This window comes from Astatotilapia calliptera, chromosome 20 (genome assembly GCF_964374335.1).
Source record: "Astatotilapia calliptera chromosome 20, fAstCal68.1, whole genome shotgun sequence".
Lineage (NCBI taxonomy): Eukaryota > Metazoa > Chordata > Actinopteri > Cichliformes > Cichlidae > Astatotilapia > Astatotilapia calliptera.
Genome location: NC_137441.1, coordinates 20,143,529 through 20,165,753, shown reverse-complemented (window position 1 = coordinate 20,165,753; position 22,225 = coordinate 20,143,529). Strand labels below are relative to the sequence as shown.

The 22,225-nt window shown below is 41.3% G+C and overlaps 1 protein-coding gene across 4 annotated transcripts in view; it reads right to left on the bottom strand.

The window, feature by feature from the left end:
• plagl2 (pleiomorphic adenoma gene-like 2) overlaps positions 1–22,225 on the bottom strand; it is a 56,756-nt gene that overhangs the window by 9,871 nt on the left and 24,660 nt on the right. The window contains exons 2-4 of one of the 4 annotated variants that reach the window (XM_080294582.1): positions 13,805–13,991; positions 847–969; positions 256–755 (exon numbers count right to left, since the gene is read on the bottom strand). In XM_080294582.1, coding sequence (XP_080150708.1) covers positions 256–590 — 335 coding nt within the window. In that variant the 5' untranslated portion in view covers positions 591–755; positions 847–969; positions 13,805–13,991. The remainder of the gene's footprint in view (positions 1–255; positions 756–846; positions 970–13,804; positions 13,992–22,225) is intronic. The other 3 variants (XM_026153335.2, XM_026153334.2, XM_026153333.2) reach the window with 3 other exon arrangements.

Below are 22,225 nucleotides of genomic sequence, written 5' to 3'. Positions count from 1 at the left end.
TACCTAAATGAAACAGACATGTTTACAAATGCTTTATATACTTATTTATATACATATATATATTTAATGGTTTATACCTTGTGTTGTGGGGGGTGGGGGGGTGGGGGGGGGGAGAGTTGTGTGTGTGTTTCTTGTTTCTTGTCTTGTTTTTATGGACATGAAGTCTGCCAATAAAGATTGAATTGAATTGAATTGAATGTGTTGCACTGTATTCAAAAGGATGTAAACTGAACTATGTAAATCAAGGCTCTGTACCTGAAGAGTTTGTATTTGGAGCTGAAGGCCTTGGGACAGTGTGGATGTGAGCAGTGGAAGGGTTTCTCTCCTGTGTGACTCAAGGCGTGGAGCCGGAGCTTCTCTGGTGAGGTGAACAGAGCCCCACACACCAAACACTCGTTCCCACTTGCTCTCCCCACCTCTTCTCCTCCTTCCTCCCTCTTTCTCTCTTTCTCCCTGTCTCGCTCTCTCTCTCTTTCTGTCAGGGGCAGTGGGGCGGCGCTCCCAAACAGCTTGGCAGCAGTCCGTCGTCCCTCTTCCTCCGGCGTCAGTGCGGTAATACGGTGTGAGGCATCGGCGGCAGCAGCTGCCATGGCAGCCCTAGAGTGCCGCTGCCATGAAAATTCACTTGTAGCTCCCCTGCCTCCCAGGCTCAACTTGGGAAGTTGCAGGTCAGGGGTTGTTGAAAAAGAAGACAACACAGATCTGATCACAGAAAGAGCCAATGAGCCACAGGAAACATCGAGGTAAACCAAAATCTGGGGTGAGACAGAACATACAAGCTTTGAAACCAGCTGCCTCGAAGCTTGTGGAAACACTGCACACACTTCTTATAAACCCTCATTTTACCTGTTAGTGAAAATCTTTCTTGCCTCTTCTTTAGATGCTCCTCTCCTTCACTCTGGTGCTCACCCAGTCCCAACAGCTATGGTTGGTGGTGAGTGGGAAATACTGCTTCGCATCTTTACTGTGCTGTGGAAGAGAAAGCAAAAAAAAAAAAGAGAAATTAATAAATAAGACAGTCAATGCAGTATCATAGTCACATAACAAACCAAACACCACCCAGTCAAGCTGAACTTGAAACATTACTCAGCTCACTAGTCAACAGCTTTGACTTGAGTCATAATGTAATTTGCAAACTCCACTTTGAAAGCAAGCTTCCTCTGAGCTCACTAGGGGGAGCTGAATGATAAGACTGATCAGCAGAAAAGCTGTTTTGTAAATGATGATTCCTGTTACAGCCACAGGACCTTTGTTTGTGCACCCATTAGTGAAGGCCAAATGCAATTACATAGCTTCATTCCTCATCATGTGTGTCTGCAGATGACAGATCAGGGCACAAAGCCAGCTTTGTGCGTGCACTTGTACATGTGTGTACTTAAAGCTCTCGTAAGCTTTTGGAAAGCACACAACACTGAAGCAGCACTGGGGTAAAGAAAGAGAGCACTGGTATGGGTGGTAAAGCGTCTGGGGGTGGCTTGTGTTTACAGCAACTGAAAACCTGCACTACCTGTCACCCTGATAATGACAATGATGATTAATGACCATGAACTATGAAGTCAATCCTAATGAAAACCAGCACCAAAATCCTGGTGTCCATGAACTTGTGTTTCCGAGAGACCGTATGAACTTTTTTTTACTCACGCTCATCTTTGCATTCCCTTGTTTACCCTCAGTGGCCTCTGTGATCAACCTGTGCAAGCTAGCATACCAGCCAAGTCCAAGGTTGAGCATTCCCAATACTGATCTCAATGCCAGGCATGCTCTGTGCTTCAGTCATGTGAACAGAGAGTGTATCTGAGTGTGGTCTGCATGTACAGACCTCTGTGCAAAGATGCACAGAGGTCTGTACATGCATGCAGAACTCCAAATGTACCGGTATCTGCATTGATGAGCTAATGAAGCTAATATGCTGGAATTTACTTTGAGCATGTTAACATTTGCTTTTATGAGAATTTGACATGCACCGATATGCGCTAAACACATGACACAAAAAGGCTTTCACAAATTTATTTTGGCACAAATACTTTTGATGTTAACTGAACTGTTAAAAAAACATGTTCTTTCCACCTTAAACTGGACAAAACTATTGCAACAAATCAAATCTTTCAAAGTTTTTCTTTGGCTCCTTTATCATTCATTTATAGTCAAGTCCTTACCTGACTGTTCATAGAACAGACAACTTATCAGCGGATCATTTTTATAAAGCGACAAAACCATGAATCACTCAAGCACAGAAATAGCACCTAACCCAACCCGTAATGAACCAGTGCTATATCATCACAGAACAGACAACTGAGCATTTAACCAATTTGAAATTGTTTAGGCACTTTTTTACTAGACAATAGACAAAAAGTAGAAAAACATACAATGGAACACTATTGGTCATGGTTTAGCCTCTCCAGAGCCCAGACCTCAGCACAACTGAAGCAGTGTGGGAAGATCTTCATAATGGAACAAATGAAAATTCCTGAAGACTACTTACAAGAAAGCTTTGTTAAAAAAGCACAGACTGTGTTGAAGAATAAAGGTGATCATATTGACTTTCAAACTTGTTAGAATTGTACAAACACAGTACTGAACTGTGTGCGTGTGTCTGTAGTCATGTATGTGTGCTGTGTCTGTAATTTCTTATCTATAACACACCTTTAACACGTCTGTGTGCTCCCGTATGTTCTAGTGTGTACATGTGCATTGATGTGCCCTCATAATACATGTGTTTACAGCAGTGGTTAAGAGGAGCTGACAGCTACAGCGTTATGTGGTGCTCATCACCCAGCAGGGGGTAAAACCCATCCCATTGACCACCCCCAGGGAGCCAGGTTCTATTGTACAGCCTACACACACACACACACACACACACACACACACACACATACATACACACACCGCACATTCCTGGCCTGAACCATGCCGTGTTGCCCTACCGTACCTCTCTACTCTGCACACAGCACCATGCACAAACACACAAACAAAAGCATGCACAAAGATGGTGTACGATCCACCAAGATTCCTGGCTGCACACAAAAGTCAAGAAATGTGGGGAGGGTGCAGCTTGAGGGTGGTTATGAAGATTTGGACTTTCCAATATTCCCAAGTTTTTGGGGGAAATTGAATAGTATATTGGATAGTACAGTAAGGAGGGGAGAAACCCCACACACCAGGTCTCACGTACATCAGAATTTATGAGTGATGCTAGAGGCTTTTCATCTTTAGCCTGTGTTGATAATTGGCATGTCACCAGTACAAATACTTAACACAACAAACTTGGCAAAGCATCTTAAAGACTGACACCCCGACCTTTAGAAAATGTTTTTTGGGGCTCAGTGAAGTTCCTGTTCCAACAACATTGAATTATTAAACAGTCATCATGAATGTTAACACACATTGACATAGCAATTAACCACTTACTGGCAGTCCTGTTCTATTAAATTCTTTTTTTTAGTTCATTTATTAAACACTGCAAACGTACTCCCATGCAGTCCTCTAAAATTCAAACTGCACGAAGTGGATGACATATGTGTTTGCTGAATGCTGAATGGTTGAATAGTAATAAGTGGGCCAGAATAGGGAACGGAGCGACAGCAGAGTTCACCGACACAGGGACAAAAAAAAACTTAAAAAAAAAAAAAAAAACAGCATGAAAAGCACACTTCAACTTTCACTTCAGCTCTCTGGATGTTATAACTTTACTCTTCTCTGAGCCTGGATGATGGACCAACAACAGCACAAGCAAGAGCGACCCACAGAGTGGTTGTACCACATACTTTGTGCAATGCCTCCATTTGACATCAGAGCTCAGTGCAGGCAGACAGGCCAGTGGACTGCAAACATGCTCTCCCTGCTGAACCTTCACACACTCTCCTACATCCATTAAGTAAACACCGGTCTAATACACTTTCATTTGCATGGTTCACATTATGTTAATTACATTGTGCAAAAAGTTGGAGCTACGACTAAATTCTTTATATTTTGCTAGAAAAATAAGTGAAGCTATTAATTGAAAGAGGCAGAGAAAAACATGTTAATACAGTTTATAATGTTAATGTTAGCTTGAAAGTAATATTTATTATGACCACCTTCATTCTTTAACATAGCCTGAACTCTCTTAGCCAAGCCAAGTCTTCAGGAACAGTTTTCCAGACGTCTTGAAGACCACTCAAAGCTCTTCTTTGGGTGTTGCCTGCCTTTTGCTCTGATGCTCCCACAGTGAATCAATAATGTTCAGGTCTGGGCTCTGTGGAGGCCAGTCCATGAGTGATGGTACTCCATTGTGTGTTTTTCCTGCTGTTTGTTTTTCACACTGCCAATGCTATTATTGAACTGGGAGTGCAGTTTGTATCATTGCCATGCTGGAAAATTAAACTGTTGACAATCAGACTCTTTCCAGATAGTTTTGCATTGTGGATTAAAATCTGATGGCACTTTTCTACATTTTGACGAAATTCCCAACACCACTGGCTGAACTGTCCCAAACCATGATAGAGCTTGCACTAGTTTTTAAATATATCGATATGTTTTTATAAGAGATATGAGATGTGACAATATTGTTTATATCGATATAGTCTAGGTTACGTTATAATTCAATTCACCGTAATATTACCGTATTGTGTGTGTGTGTGTGTGTGTGTGTGTGTGTGTGTGTGTGTGTGTGTGTGTGTGTGTGTGTGTGTGTGTGTGTGTGTGTATAGGGACCACAAGTGGGATCTGTTAAGGGACAGGTTGCAAAGTGGATTTCAAACAAGGCTGTCAGTCACGCAGTAGAACCTGGGAACACAGCAGCTGCAAAATCTGTCCTTGTTATTATGCTCAGCGTCTTTTAGTTTACATTTTGAATGCACAATTGTGAGCTTTTTGTTATGCACAAAAACAACATTGTTTTATTTTATTCATGGAGCATTATTATTTAATAAATGTGGCTAATTTATTTCTGAGTAATTTTTTCATGTACATCTACGCTGTATGTTAATAAAAGTGCCTGTGTGACATCTGGGACACAGCTTTGACTAAGAGCACTTTTTTTGTTCTTACTTTATGGCTTTAAAAAAAATATCGCGATATACATTGTATATTGCCATCCAGCTAAAGAAAATCGAGATATGAATTTTGGGCCATATCACCCAGCCCTAGCTTGCACCATGTTTTTGGCTGTAGACACTCACTGTTAGGCCTCATTTCTAACCTCTACCATATATAAAACAGCGATTTCAATCAGAAATTTAGACATTTGTATTTATCACTCCATAAGACCTGTTGTTAGGTACTTTTTAAGGAATAATAGTTTAGCATATGGATTAAACAAAAAAAACAACCTTCTTCTGAAGATCTTGATGTACAAAGACTGGACTGAAAAGTATTTAAAAAGCAGCCAATGTCCAATGAACAACTATTAAAGCCTGGAGAGCACTCAAAAACAACATTACAGCAGGTGAAAGAAAAAAAGATGGTGGCTCAAGACATTTGGCCAATATCAAGTTTTAAAAAAATTACAGGGTAAATCAAAAATGAACTTTTCAGAACTGAGCAAGTGTTAACCAATCAAAAAATATATTAAAAAATTTAGTTCCACGAGTCTCTTGGATACATTGGATTTTGGCAATTTACAGTGGAAAATGTGTGAAAGGTCTGACTAAAATTTGATGTATTTTCCATTTTCAAAGAATGCTTATTCCAACATGAAATACTATCAAAACATTTGTAAACTAAAGAAGTCAAACTTTTTGTGAAGAAAGTGCCATCTCTTGGTGGCACTGGAATTGAGCGAAAGGGGTGTGTTCACAGTCGATAGCAGATACGCCCCAAGAGAAGGCATAGGTACCGTACTCAAAGTGGGGGGTGGCTGTATCTGTAGATGGGTGTCAAAAAAAGTTTCAGCACTAGAAAGGTGAAAATCTGTCCATCAAGTGTTTACTGGTAAAGGGTATAGTCATGATAGAGGAAGCACATTCTCCTCAACACAGTGCTTTTTGTTACTTTTCTCAGAAAAAAAGATTGAAAATAAAAGAAAAGTAAGAGAATTTATAGGACAAAATGTAAAAAACAAAACGCAAACCCCCAAAACAAAACAGAAAAACAGAAAGAAGTTACATTATTTGACAGCTTAGGGTTACAGCTGGTATTCTCTCATCCTAAGCGAACACAAGAGCTAACAACCAACTATTTATCTTCCCACTGTAAAAGTGCCAGAGATAGTCATGGCAATGAATCTGAACCACTTTGCTCTCAGCAACACAACTCAGCTTGTCCACAGTTTAAATTTCTGGCTTTTAAAAAGCTCTGCAATACAAAATGATTGTTTTTAACCATAAAATATTCTATGGCATTATTTGTATATTCAGGTGTATACAATAATAGACTGCACAGCAGAGCTAAGCAACAAATTGTGTGACATGTAACTAAATGAAACAACAAACTATTTTTTCATTTATTTACTTTCATTTACACTTAAAATTAAATTTCCAGCCTACAACAAATCAATTTCCCACTAAAATATGAAACGATAAACCTAAACAGACTGATTACTGACTAGTACGCATTAATAGGGATGCACTGAAGGATACTGGAACTACCAAATTCCGACTAGTAGATGAGCTTCCCCGAGGACCTTCATTTTTAATAAATGTTTGATTTTGTGGGAGGAAGCCGGAGTACCCGGAGGGAACCCACGCAAACACGGGGAGAACATGCAAACTCCACACAGAAAGACCCCGGCCTGATGGTGGAATTGAACTCAGGACCTTCTTGCTGTGCGGCAACAGTGCTAACCACCGTGCCACCGTGCTGCCTGTCTGTCCCTGTGTGTTGGCCCTGCGACAGACTGGCGACCTGTCCAGGGTGTACCCTGCCTCTTGCCCTATGACAGCTGGGATAGGCTCCAGCGCCCCCCGCGACCCTGAAAAGGATAAGCGGAAGCGAATGGATGGATGGATGGTTTGATTTTGTTTGATGACAGCGTCTTTTCTGTGCAACTCTTGCGTTTTATAATGCGTCAACACTAATATGCCAATGGAAAACAACACGATACATTCTGTGTTGTATTATCTGTGTATCTATGTTTTTGTGATTCCATTCCTTCTGGTCAATCGTTAAGTAACTTAAAACAGATTCACCTGTAAAAGAAAAACAAACTTTTCCTGAAATTTTGTAATATACCAAAACTAGGTGTTTTAGCATCTGAAGTGTGACTTTTTTGTCTCATACGGCAGTAAACGGCATATTGTTGGATTCTGGATGAAAGACAACTTTTAGAGGCACTTTGAGAAATTTGCATGGACACTTTCCACTATTTTGTGACATTTAAGAACCAAACATTTAAGTCAAGATGTGAATTCAGTTATTAATTAATAATGAGAAATAACTGGTGATTCCATCCCCAAATGTCAGTAAAGGATAAGGACCATCTTGTTTTTTGCATAACTACAAAAACTTAAATCGGTGAGATCACACAGCAATTCATCACCAGGGCTTTCCACCAGCATGAACAGAACTGCAACCTATTCCAACCACTAATCTTACTTCAGCGTGATTGCAAAGTAACAAACGCACTGCTGTAGGATGGAAATTCACTCCCCAAAATAGCAGATGCCGTAGCAGCAAACACTACACAGCACATTCACATGGAGCCTTGCTTACTTCCCCTAATCAAAAATGTTGAAAGCAGAATTGAACCGCCTCTTTCCAACCGCCTGGGTGTCTTTGGTTTCTGTCCTGGATGAAAGAGCTTCCACATTCCTTTCCTGAGGGGTCAGAGGTCAGCCTCTGCACTGCCTGCCTGCCCGCCCGCCCGCCCGCCCTAGCTCCCGCATGCTGAGTGACTGGTATTAACCCCTTCGCTGCATGCCTCAGCCATATTGAGTAACAGGGGCTGTCAGCTTCTTTACGGTCCTGGTAGCACGATGCCAAGGACCATTCTGCAGAGGCCAGGAGCCTCTGCAGAATGGAGATCTGCAAAGTAGGACACTGTGGGTGCAGAAGCGGCTTTACCATACAGGCAAACTAATTATAGAAAGTGAGTTCAGCGTCCGGAGCTAAGGTGACAACAGCCGCACTCATGGGGAGAGGAGGAGAGGGGGCAGGGGGGTGGGTGAAGTGCTCTGTTGCGCAAACATTTCAGCTAATGTACAGAAAATAGTTCTTGTTGACCCAAGAAAGGGCATCCAGTGCAGCAAAAGCAGGCACAAGCAGCAAAAACAAGGTGTTTTTACAAAGTAAAAGCCTCTAAATTCTATTTAAGAACAACAGGGTGCACCAATCAAAGCATGCTGAACATAAAACCAAAGAACAGGCGCATTTGAGTCTGACCTGCAAAGGGAGTGTGCAAAAAAAACGTTTTCCAAAGGTAATACAAAGTGATAAAAAAAATCCTAGGTATGGACTAAGAAACTGTGGTTAAACGTCAGTGTGAGGAACAGTTCAGTAAACAAAGGGAAAGATAAGAGGAGGGGGCTACAGAGGAGAGAGGTAAGTAAAAGAGGGACAAAGGGATGGTGAAAAAGAGAGGGAAAACTGGAGTCATTTTCAGCGGTGTAGTCAGGGGTCTTTGCATCAGTCAAGTGACTCCTGAGAGAGAGCCAGACAGAGAACGAGAAAGGCAGAGAGAGACGAAACCTGGTGTGTAGGGGGTGGTGTCAGAGGACCAGACCAGGTCATGGTTTACTGACCACATTGACTAGGTATAGAAGCCAGGGAGGCTTAGGGTTAGTGAAGGCAGCATGCCCACCGTCAGCTGACGCACTGCACAGTCACAAACCAGGGGCTCAGAGGAAAGCACTCCAAGGGATCATTAACACCGCCCAAAAGATCACTGGCTGCCCTCTCCCCACACTGGAAGTTCTACACAACGCCCACTGTTTTAAAAAGGCCCAAAACATCATAAAAGACACCTCACATCCTGGCCACTCCCTGTTCGAACTGTTGCCCTCAGGCAGACGGTACAGGGCAATCAGAGCAAGGACTAATAGACTCAAACACAGCTGTTATCCAACTGCAATAACACATCTGAATACTACAAAAAAATGTCCATCACGCCACTCTTGTGTTAATCTATGCACGGTCTGAAGCATGTGTGTGGGAATGTATGTGAATGTTTTACTGTTATATCTTATTAGTATTTTAAGTATTCTATCTATTTTATTTATTGAATTTTATTGTTTTATTTATATTTTGATATTGCTAGGGATGATGCAATGATCGGGGACCATTCTTAATTTCGTTGTTCTCATGACAATGACAATAAAGTTTCTGATTCTGATTCTGATTCAATTCCAGTTCAACAACAGAAATCTGGAAGGTAAGACAGATAAAGGTACAATAGAAGTATATTGGGTGGAGTTATGGGTTTAAGCCTAATACATGGTTTCTGCATCCATCTAAACTTGTGAGACTTTTACAATCTTCAGACATGTTCCACACATGAGCATCAAAAAATTTCAATATCCCTTCAACAGCAAGAAGAGCAGTTTTGGTTATTGTGTTCTGTCTTAAGTCAAAAAGTTATGTTGTGTTCAACTGGTCAGTAAGAAATGTGAAAAGCAGAGTAAATACAGGCGTAAACAGCACGTGTTTAAAAAAACAGTTCATGAAAGGTTTCTGTGAGCCCCGGTGTCAGCGTCACATGGCAGAACAATTATAGCAAAAATCACAATCACTTTGGTCAACACTCTAACTCATTCATTAATATGACAAACCATCATGGAGTTACTGAACTTTAACATGTTTTTACTCAACATTTCCCTGCACAGTAAAGATTGTTCAAATGACAAATTACTAAGTTAAGTAAAATAAAGAGGTGATGGGAGACACATGGGAATCTGGTTGGTAGTTAGACCCACAGTAGGGGCTTTTCCTGGTAAAGCTTGTTTTGCAAGGACAACCAACGTCCACCACATGGTTTCTGGAGGTGCTGATAAAAGTAAAGAGAACTCTGGACAGCAGAAAATCTGAGTTTGGTGGAGAAACTCTGAGCAGAGAAAGTCATCTACAGGCAACCTTCCACAGGTCCAACATATGGAAACCTTCTGAATTTTGGATGCTTTTTTTATACATAACTATATGTGTTAAGGTCTTATGAGCCTGCTGTTATTAGATAATTTTACACATAAAAAAACGACAAAGAAGTAATAATAATATGTTTCAACTACCTGCCCACTTATGTCCAGTAATTACTGATTATAGTAAGCTAGATCATTCTTTGCCGTATGTGAACAAAGTTAAATCAAACAAATTGTAGTGCTTAACAAATGTATTAGACCACCTGTTTTTGAACTAGGAAAACATGCAGCAGCTGCAGACTTCTGAAAGCTATGAAAACAGTAATACCACACGGTAGGAATAATGGATCGTCATTATCATGTAACCTTCAGAAGGGGCATTTTAAAATGACTTGACAGGGAATTCTCTTTGAACCTGGTGAGGCAACAAATGTAAAAGCACACTAAGAGCTGCTCAAACCCTTCATCTCTCTCTCTCTCTCTCTCCATCCTTCCTCCCACCTCCTCCCCCCAGTTTCAGTTCCTCCCCTGTTTGACTTTTTTGAGGCTATAGACAGGGAGGGTTGGGGTGAGATGAGGAAGAGGAAGAGTTTCTGCCATGCCAAACCCTCACTTGTCCCGGCAGTTAGCGCAGGCCACATTGGGTCGGGATGTGGCCATAAACCCAGCACCCATGCCCCGGTGTCCTGGCTAAAGATAGCTGTGGTCTAACTTGGGGGGAGGTGGAGAAGGCAGGGCTCATCTAACTGCCACCAGGCAACACCTTCACTGCTGCACTGTCTCATTCTGTTACCAACGAGAGAAAAAGAACTTAATTTCCTTTAACTGTCACCAATTTTATGGCACCACAATGTTTGTCTACTGAAATGGAAAATTTCCTGCTGATAACAGAAGTGAACCTCTAACCAGCTCAGGAACTGAATAGGAGTTGCCTGAACAGCAGCTAACTAAAACATATTTGACTGGGATATTTTGCACCCCCTGAACCGCTATTATAAACTATCTTGGCCAATCCTGATTAACAAATGTAACCCTAACCCTGAAAAGTTCGAGGAGAATTTGAAAAAAATGCAAGACTTGGGAGGAACAATTCAAAGCCTTTAATGAAACATTTACATCCTCTTTCAGGATGACAAGGTTTCATCCACTGGACCTGGATGGGAACTAAATTTGGTGAAATTTTTGCTGAATTTTGAAATTATGGGCTTTCATGGGTTTACTCCAAGGACACTCGCAGACTGGCATCCAGAATTCTAAGCAAAGTGTCTGCAGCCATCTTGAAATATCTCAACTAACTTATTTGGGCAGTTATTTTTAAGCATTATCTAAATTCAACAAGTGCATGTATAGAATCGCCCATGAAATCTGATACAAACTGTTTTACCCTGTCAGGTCAGTTTTTGTTTTCTTTTTTAGACAAAGCTATCAGAGGACAAAAATACACATTCTAACTGTTCAAGGACAGTTTACCTCCAGGCATGCTGGAGATTATCTGGACTGTTTCTCTTTTGGTAAACAAACACAGGGTTTGCATTTTCTTAGATGCATTCTGCAGTCCTGATCAAATCAGTGAAACAACTAACAAAAATCACCGTCCCAAGGAACCACATATTAGAGCCCCATATTCTTGTGGTAAATTGTATTTCTATAGCTGTGTACAATTATCTCTTTGACTACTGTGATGGTATTTTTTAATGGTTAAAGTGCATGTTTTCTAGACGCCTATATGAACATAAGGACAGTTTGGGTAGTTGACGAGAAAAAGCAGCTGAACAACAAAAAAATATAACAAACGCCATTGCCCCTAACACCAGTTGCAGTGTTAAGGGTTTTGGTTTATTTCAGCCAAAAAGTCAGAATTTCAGAAACTAAAAGATGCTACATTTGAAATGATGCCTCATAGTTTTTTTAATCAACATGAAGCTATAAATGTGTTTGCAGCACAACTGAGAAACACAAAAATGATGCAGATATGACCAAAGTATTGGCCATGACATTACTAGTTAAATTTAGCCCGACACCCAAACGTTTGTAGTGTTAGACACCAAACCACAGTGTGACTGGAGCAGAACTTTTAACTTTGCAGCTTTACAGATGCACAAGTTATGCTTACAATTTGCTCCTGGTTATTAACCGTATACTGATAACATACAGATTCAATATTGGTTGTCAGCCTTACCACAGATTTAGCCTGATTCTGTGGCTGTATTATTATTATTATTATTATTATTATTATTATTATTATTATTATTAATAATAATAATAATAATAATAATTGCCAAATTCTCTGCAATTCTACTTTGACACAGGGTTGCTCAACCATCTACCCACTCAATCCTTCACTGAGTGGACCTTATCCAGGCTTTTTGATGACTCATCTTCTTTGGACACTGAGTCATTTTTATATCTAGTCATATTACTTAGTAATCATTTTAGTTGTGATATTTCCCAACATGTCAGCCTTTTCATATTATTTTAAAACCATTTTCACTTAAACACAGAGTTTGTGTTTGTTTGATTTATGCAGTGTTTGAACCTTTGTCTGAGAAAACTATTTGACATATTAGCTGCAATTTCTTATTAAACTTTGGCTAAAATATACAATGTGCATCTCTGTGTGTACACATGTTATGTGTGTTTTCTGTTGAGCCACTGAGGGGGATGCGGGGGTCAGCCAGGTTGCTGGGGGTGACACTGAGTCCACACTGACTATTTGACACTGGGAATGTGTCAGTTAGTGATACTGCAGGTCACACACTCTCAGACACACAAACACATGTATAAATACACATACATAAATCTTTTCCAACACTTCCAATTTAACCATACAAGCACACAGTGGACAACTTCCAACGCATGAGGTCATTGTTTTCTAGCCAACTAAGCTACATATTAATACTTTGAGAATTAGAGAGGCCTCCCCCTATATGTTGTTATGGAGAGCATTTATAAACTCACCAGTTAGAATCAGTAAATCAGTGTGACAGTTATTAGCCCTCTGAGGTCTCGGTCAGTGACAACCCCTACCCTGGTTTGGAATCTAATGCTAACCTTATGTTTTGGAGAAAAAGCTAAAGGGAATAAAAAAAAAAACTGCCAAGACATAGAAGAACAATTAAAAAAAATAAAAATAGATATTGTGATAGCATATGGTTAGGGGTAGGGTTAGCATGAATGATTTTCAACTATGTTGTCTGGTATTAGATACTACTTATTCCTGTCCCCACAATGGGCTTAACGTCTTCTAAGTAATTATTTAAGTACACAAATTACAGATATGTAATAAAATCATTTACTTCTCAAGTACAACTACAAACAGCTGAAATCAAACTAATTCCACTCCTGTTGATGTTTGAGCTTCACTGGCTAACACAACAGCAGGCTAAAGGTTCTCAAGGTTACTCTACAACAATAAGATGACCGCCTATGATTCACTTGGTGATAGAAGGAAAAACTCCCTTTTAACAGGAAGAAACCTCCAGTAAAACCAGGCTCAATGAGGGGCGGCCATCTGCCAAAACTTTGTGTAAAGGGAGAGAGACAGAACAATGACATGCTGTGGAAAAGAGCCAGAGATGGATAATAACAACTAATGATTAAATGCAGAGGGCTGTATAAAAACATAGTGAGTATAAAAATGCGAGTGAAGAAGAAACACTCGATGCATTATGCGAAGCCCACAGCAGCCTAGCCCTATTGGAGCATAACTCTGAGCACAAATCCGATTTTTTTGACCCTATGCGACCCATATCCGATCATGGTATGACAGTGTGAACGGTACAAATCCGATATTTTCAAATCCGATCTGGGTCACTTACGTATGTGGTACTGAATCCGATACATATCCGATGTTTTAGAAAGCGACTGCTGTTTGAATGGTCATGTCGCATTAAATCCGTCTTTTACGTCACTGATACAAGACAGACGCCAATTATCAGCACCGGAGAAGAGCCCGAGAAGACATCACGAAGGCTTCCTGGCCATCCAGTGTAGATGTCAGTGAAACTGTTGGGAAGACAACGTGTACATTTTATTTGTACTGTATAATCTGCAGATTCTGACAGAAATCTGCAACTATCCTTTGAAGCACTGCTCCTCTCTAAAACAGCAATAAGGATAATTATTAGATTATTTACATTGTTATGTAAATAACAAAATAAATTAAAGCAAAAATTGGGAAACGTAAAGTCCGAAGTCTTTATATTAAGAGCCATTAGTCAAACAATATTGTTTGCTCTGGGTCTAAACAGAGCGCGTTGTGTGTGACGTCTTCTTTTGTGCATGCGGGCCGCTTTGAGCGTTCACACTAGAGCGCGTTTGCTGTCACATTTTATTTGTAGTGTGAACAAGCAGACAAAAAAAATGGATTTGATCAAAAAATTGGAATTGCGCATTAAGACCTGCAGTGTGAACGTAGCCTAAGGGAGGATTCAGGGTCATCTGATCCAGTCCTAACTACATGCTTTATCAAAAAGAAAAGTTTTAAGTCTAATCCTAAAAGTGGAACAGGCACCTGTCTCCCAAATCTAAACTGGAAGCTGTCCACAGAGGAGCGGTCTGAAAGCTGTTAGTAAGTGATGGCCCAAGTTCCTTGGATAGACAAGAGCAAAGTGGAGCTGTCTGGCCATAACGCACAGCACCATGTTTGGTGAGAACCTCAGTACAAATGCCTCACCAATTGTTTGGGCTCATTTTACAGCGAAAGGATCTGAGCATCAGTCACTGAAATTGGGTCATGCAACATGACAATGATACAAAGTACAGCAGTAAATCTACCACAGAATGGCTGTCAAGTGAAGGAATTAAATGGAACAAAGTGCAGACCTCCACCTGAGTGAAATCCTGTGGTCATAACGCCGCAGTTTAACAGTGCATTGAAGTTTGCAGGTGAACCTCAATGAGCTGCAACAACATTGTAAAGAAGACTGGGAAAATAAATCACAGGGTGTAATTAGTTATTCACATGACTGCATAGTCATTTGGAAACATATGCATTATACTGACTATGTACTGGATATTTAACAGTGTATTATATTAATATTTCAAATGCAAGTTAAGATCAAGTAGAATAGTAAAATCTCTGACCCTTAGCTAAGCCAAAAGATAAAGTTGAACATCATGAACATCTATATTATGATTATTTATACCAGATGAACCACAAAGAAGAAACAAGCAAACAAACAAAAAAAAACTGCAGAGTCAGCGTATTAGTATTCAGGATACAGTGTTTCCGTTGCAGAGCTTTATCAAAATGTTGACATTAAAGACACGGGCAGCATGACTAAATGTAAGGCATGTGTGTCTGTGTTTTCAGCGTGTAAAGGAGTCTGTGTGTGTGGGTGTGTGTGTGTGTGTGCAGAGGTGATTCTGGGGAAAGCCCTTCTGGCAGGGAGTCCTGGCCATGACATGAAGCTCCACAGCAGCCAGAGAAGTGGGCACAGTTCCAGTGGGCGTCACGCCAAATGCCCTCACCCTCTCTCATGTTTAAAGAGCAGAACATCTACGTACTGCAAACTGTCACACTTATACCTCCTCAACTGCACACCTCACATGTATTTTTACTATATTAAATATGCACTTTTGAGCCCAAATAAAAATATCTTTTTAGCAACAAATTTTAACACAAAAATGGACAACAAATGATAATATATCATAATTTGTAGAATTTAGTAATATTGATAAAAAAGATCTGATATTATCTATTATGTTGGCTGTTATATAGCCAACATAATACCACCAACCTCAAAATTTGTGTTTTAGCCACTGCTCCATATGGATAAAAGATTCACCGACCAAACACTTGTGGTTGTGAATGAGACACCAGGCTGCTTTCTAATTCATTCTAATGTGGGCATTTTAACATGGGGGTCAGCCTCAAGTGGCCGTTGGAGGAACTGCAGCTTTTAGCTTTTCTGTGTCAGCTCTATTTTCCAGCCCCAGAAATGAGATGATCTTTTCTGACAAATCTTATAATAACATCCTTGGTCAGAAATACTGAAAAAGACATTGTACAGTCAGATAAAATACTGAACTTTAAACAATGCAAACATGAGAACACTAATGTCAAACCCACACACGGAGTCATTATGTAGCTGCTCTGACACATATAGCTTGTCCGTCTGAGCCAGTCCGTCCAGCCGCTGGGACTCGGTCACTTTTGTTTTCCGTGCTGCTGCTGGCTCTCTCTGATTCAGATGGGGTCAGCAACAAACAATCTCTAAGTTTGGCAACGTCAGCTCAGCTTAAAACAACAGGCATTGTTCAACAGCCTTTTGTTTACAGAAATCTACAGGTTTCAATGAACTCATAGCCTTTTTTTTTAATCTTTCCTTGCCACTCTTGTCCTACAGCTAATTTTCTTCTGTTTTGTCACTAGTTTACTGAATGCACACACACTTGGTCTTTAAAGGATGTTCACGGTAATGGAACCATGGAAAGAGGAAAGTGGTGTGTAGAAGGGGGAGGGGGTTAAAGGTAGAGACTTGTAAAAAATAACATTCTTGCATAAACAGGACCTTGAAGAATTGGGCAGTGGGCAGATTGCATTCTTTGAATTTTTTTTGAAACTCGATCACGTTTAGTGGAAGTGTTGGCTGTAGGCACCTTCGGGCGGATGACAGCAACAGGCAGAAGAGAAGGAGAGAGAGAACATAACACAAAAAGAATGAGATGAAAAGAGTAAGCAGCCATCTGACAGGAGCAGAGCACACGGCAAAACAGAAAAAAAAAGGGCAGATAACACAGATGTTCAATGCGGGGGTATTTCAGTTCAAACCAGCAGCGTGACAGTACTGTAATCATTCAGTTATATGTTAGAATCCTTCATCCAGCTCACTTCTTATATGTGACACAAAGATGCAATATAAATTGGGATACAATAATAATACTTAAAACTAATTGAGGTTATGGTGAGAAAAAACAACTCTGTTTTTACATACAGTTGAAAGCACCAAAGTACAGTGGCTTCATATAGCCAGCCACAAACTGTCCTGTTGTTGTTATTGCACGATGGGCAGATAGAAATGGGTAGTGTTAACAAACAACTGGCAGACTATTGTGAAACCTGGCCATGAATGAGCTCCAAACCTGAGATTTTCCACAACAAAAAGCAATTCAACACTACGACAGGCCTCAAAAACAGAAAGGCCTAGAGTGCAAATCAGTACTTGTCGTAACCTCTATGATTATGGACATAGCATCAGACGATAAGATCAGATCAGCCAGTAGGTGATGGGGAGATGAAAGTGCAGAGGAAAATGTCAGCATACCATCTGTCAAACATGGGGAATTTTAGCTTTTGTATTTGATTATGACACTGCAGATAGCAAAAACATGCCCAGTGTTAACGTACATACACTGCTCTGCATTGCGACCACTTTGGTCTAAGCTGAGAAATGACAACAGCTGTGGACTCTATAGAGATTATGCAGTACAGGAAGTTACACACAGCTAAAGAGAAAGCCCCGTTATTCTAGTCTCCTTATCAGACCAATTTCATAATATTTTTGCTAAAAACAAATTGTGTGCTATTATCCAAATATTGCCGCAAAAACTATGGCCTTTTGGCCATTTTAATCACTTGATGTGTGGTATAGACCAAGATGTTTGTGCTGCAGTTTGGGCAAGTGAAATCCCAGCACTTTTTTAGTCTGTTTCTTACCTCTGATTAGTGAATATCAATCTCTAAAGATTATGGATACATCTTCTTAATCAAAATAGTCTGGAAATTGGCCCAGAACTCCACCCTCCTGTCCAAATGTGAACCAAAACCAACAGGTGGTCATGGTGGCTACATCCATCTTCTATAATGTAATCTAGTTACGGTTTCAGACAGTAGTGATTAAGTGAGAGGCTGCAACAAGACACCGTTTAAGATAAAAAAGGAAGATTTTTAACTGTTCATCATGCAACGATACTCTAGAGCAGGGGTAGGCAACTCCAGACCTCGAGTGCCGGTGTCCTGGAGGTTTTAGATGTGCCCATGATCCATCACAGCTGATTTAAAGGGCTAAATGACTCCTCAGCATTTCTTGAAGTTCTCCAGAGGCCTGGTAATGAACTAATCATTTGATTCAGGGTGCGATCTAAAACCTGCAGGACACCGGCACTCGGGGCCTGGAGTTGCCTACCCCTGCTCTAGAGTCTAAGAAGAAAAGTAATTAACTGGAAAATAAACCCAGTATTGCATATTTAAAAGTAACACTGAGGTTTTGAAATAGTAGTGGTTTTAGCATTGCACTAAGTACCATTAGCTACAGTGTAAAGCTTTAATTGGAAATTACAACCATTTGTTCTACAAAGTTAGCATTGTAGAAAACTTACCATACTTACCAAACTTATCATTTTGCTGAGCCGTTATGCTTATATATGAGATATTTCCACAAAATTATAAGAACTTCAAATATCTCTTTGAAAGTGAACACTACAATCATACTTTTTTAAAACACTTCAGACCTACAAGTCTTTGGCTATGTCTACACTAATCCGGATGAATTTGAAAATGGCGTTTTCGTCTAAAAATGCTCCGTGTCCACACTATCGTTTTCAAGTGTTTCCGAACAGTTGTTCATCGACACCGAAATGATTGAAAACGCTATGTTCCTGTGTTGCGCATGGGTGAAACATAAGATGATTCGACCGGCGCTATTTCTGTCTGCCGTTTATTTACTTTCCAGCTCTTTGAAACGTCACAGCCAAATGTAAAGGAAAAGCACCATGTTTTTAAATGGACTAACAATGAGGTGGGGTTGTTGCTGCGAGTAACACAAAAGTACAAAGTTGCAAAAGCGAGTGAGAAAGCTATCTGGAGCATGTACCAAATTATATTAATCTTTAATAGGGCTGTCAAAACTGAGAGCAAACAAAACAACTGCTGTATAATGACATATGACTAAAATGCATCATCGTTTTTAAAAGTCTCCGTTTATGCAGTCTACACTGCACCACAAAAACAGCGTTTTCAAATGTATCCGCTTTGCAGAGCGTTTTCAAAAAGCTCCATTTTCCTTGACCAAAAACACCATCTCAGTGTGGACGGAAGGCCAAAGCGGAGAGAAAAAGATGCGTTTTCAAAACGAAAATGTATTAGTGTGGACATGGCCTTTGGCTCACTAGAAAAAGCAAAACGTAAGTAAGGGGAAATCTGGAGACAAGTGTAGAAAGTTTCACTGTGAGTGAGTGAGTGAGTGAGTGAGTGAGTGAGTGAGTGAGTGAGTGAGTGAGTGAGTGAGTGAGGAAGACTTGTTCAGAGCCTGTGCAGAAAGAGTGCTGAGTTCAGGAGTTATTCATTAACACATTTTTACACAGCTCTTTCCTTCTCCTTTCTTCCAGCCCCCAGAGATAAAAACACACCTTCATTTGCATGACTGGGATGCCAGAGGGTGGTCTTCCACCTCACTACCTCTCCAACACTTTAAATGTGTGTGTACGTAGCAAGGGTGTACATGGGTGGGGGATGTAAGGAATTCTGTTTGAAGCTCTGTCCTTCTCTGGGAAAGGTTTAAATTTCAGTCGGAGAGTAAAATAGTTAACAGACTGCCCTGCATCCATACCACAGCTCTTTATTTCATGCTTACCCCTGCATGAGACCTATGAAATCAACTCCTGCTTCTGCAGGAAGTATTTACCTGTATTCCACTTCAGTACTAAATGGTGAATTAACCTGTGATAAATCTACATATTCATTGGCATCTAGTAGCCGTGCTGCCATCTAGCATACATTAATATAAAAAGATAAATGTACTTCCTGAGGAAGGCTTGTTTTAACCAAGGTTTTTGCCAGTGTATTACAACCCAGGCAGCCTTCTATGGCCTAAAGCACCAACTATAATTTTGTGTTTGTTGACCACGGGTGCTGTTTAAAGTTTCACAGAACATTTTTCAATTGAATTACATTGAATCCCACCAAATCACAACAGTCACTTCAAGGTGCTTTATACTGTAAGGTAGAGAAAAGAAAAGACCTTAAAATAATAGAGTAAAAACCACAACAATCTGAAGACCTCATTTGGCAACAGTGGCAAGGAAAAACTCCCTTTTAATAGGAAGAAACCTCTGGCAAAACCAGGCTCAGGGAGGGGCGGCCATCTGCTATAACCAGCTCAGGGTGAGGGGAGGGAGCAGAACAAAAGATGGAAGAGACGATATGATAAGAGGTGTGTGAAGAAGAGATGCTCGGTGCATCATGGGAAGTCCCCAGCAGCTTAGGGTTATTGCAGCAGAACTCAGAAAGGATTCGGAGTCACCTGTTGTAGCCATAACGGTAAGATTTATCAAAAAAGTTTTAAATCCAAAGTGGGAGCTGGTTCCCACTTTGGATGGGCCTGAAAGCTAAAGGCTCTGCCTCCCATTCTACTTTTAAATTTCCTAGGAGCCACAAGTAAGCCTGCTGTTACGAACTTGTATGTCCGTGTGTTTGTTTGTGCAGGTGCTGTGTTTTTGTCTATGTTAATTTAGCTGTGCCAGGGCCCTGTTCCGATTGGTGCGTGGACTTACTGCCCCGGCGTGATTGGATCCAGCTGGAGGACCCGCCCAATAAAAGGAGGCTGGAGTGCTACAGCGGGAGAGGTCCTCGCATTTCTCTTCATCACCCAGCAGTAGTCCTGTGGTAGCCGCTGGCTGCAGTATACGTGCGAAAATTGTGGAAGTGGAGTGGGTAGGGGTGAGCTGCCGTTTATTTTGATCACCCGTTTTCTCCTGTTTTTGAGTTGGTTAAGGAGGTCAGACTCTGTTTTTATTTTGACTTTATTTTGGTGAGGTCAGGGGTGCGGGATTTGTGTAGGTTTGTTTTGTTTATTGTTTTGGCCTTGGCTCACCCTGAAGTGTTGACACTCCCGTTTTGGTTCTCTTTATTCACCTTGTAAATAAATCACTTCACATCTAACGGATTTGTTGCGTGTTGCGTGTGACTGCTTGGGTCTTGGGGAGGGAAGCGAGTGCCTCGCTCATGTTATGGCCTGGCCCTAGACGGGTCGTAACATGAATTGGGGGCTCGTCCTCTGCCTTTTTCTGTGGGTTTTTGCGTGTGTTTGGTCTGTTGGCGGTTTTCTTGGGTGTGGGGGTGGTAGGTGTGTGGAGTTATGGAGTTTTCTTTGGATGATTTTGTTACTTCGCCTTCGTGGGATAGAATTGTGAAGTGCAGGAAAGCGGATTTGCTTATCATTGCTAGTTGTTATGATGTTCAAGTGTCCTATGGTGCCCGCAAAGCGGTGGTTAGGGACGCTTTGTGTGCAGAGTTGGTGGAGCGAGGCGTTCTTCCTGCCCCGCAGGCAGCTGTAGAGCAGCCTGATGGCGGGGGTGTGAAGGTGGCTCCGGAGGCTGAGCCGGGGTCGGATGCCAAAGGGCCTGTTAACGTGCTACCAGCCGAGGCGGACTCTGATGCGGCTGAGGCGGGCTCTGACACAGCCGAGGCGGACCCTGATGCTGCTGGGGCGAAGCCTGAAGCAGCTGAGTCTGGTACGGCCGGGGAACCCCTGGCGGGGCGGTCTACGGAAGATCTCCGTTTGACCCTCCGTATTAGGGAGGTGGAAGCCCGTGCTAAAGAGCTTGAGGTACAAGCAATGCACCTCCGTGTCAGAGCTTTGGAGCTGGAGCGAAAGCCCTCCACATCTGCCTCTAGTCATCCTAGTACGTCCACCGCGGTCCCGACAGGTTTTGACATCACCAAACACGTTAAACTGGTTCCCCCATTTCGTGAGGCCGAAGTAGATTCCTATTTTAACGCTTTTGAGCGTATAGCGGCCGCGTTAAGTTGGCCGAAGGAATTTTGGCCGCTGCTGTTACAATGCAAATTGGTTGGCAAAGCCCAGGAGGTGTGTACCAGTTTATCAATTGAAGATAGCCTGGATTATGACGTCATGAAGAAGACTGTGTTGCAGGCATATGAGCTCGTCCCAGAAGCCTACCTAAATTTAGGAAGTGTGAAAAAACCGCCAATCAGACATTTGTGGAGTTTGCCCGTGAAAAAAGTCGCCTGTTTGAACGATGGTTGCAGGCCAGTAAAGCACAGGATTTCGAGGGGCTGAAAGAGCTTCTTTTGTTAGAGGAATTCAAAAAATGTTTGCCGGACCAAGTAGTTATTTATCTGAATGAGCAAAAGGTGACCTCACTTGCTAAAGCGGCAGTGATGGCTGATGAGTTTACTCTCACCCACAAAACTATATTTTCAGCCGCTGTCTCACAGAATATTAGGGTGGGACAGGAAAGGAAGATAAAGTCACCAAAGATAGGACTGAAAGATA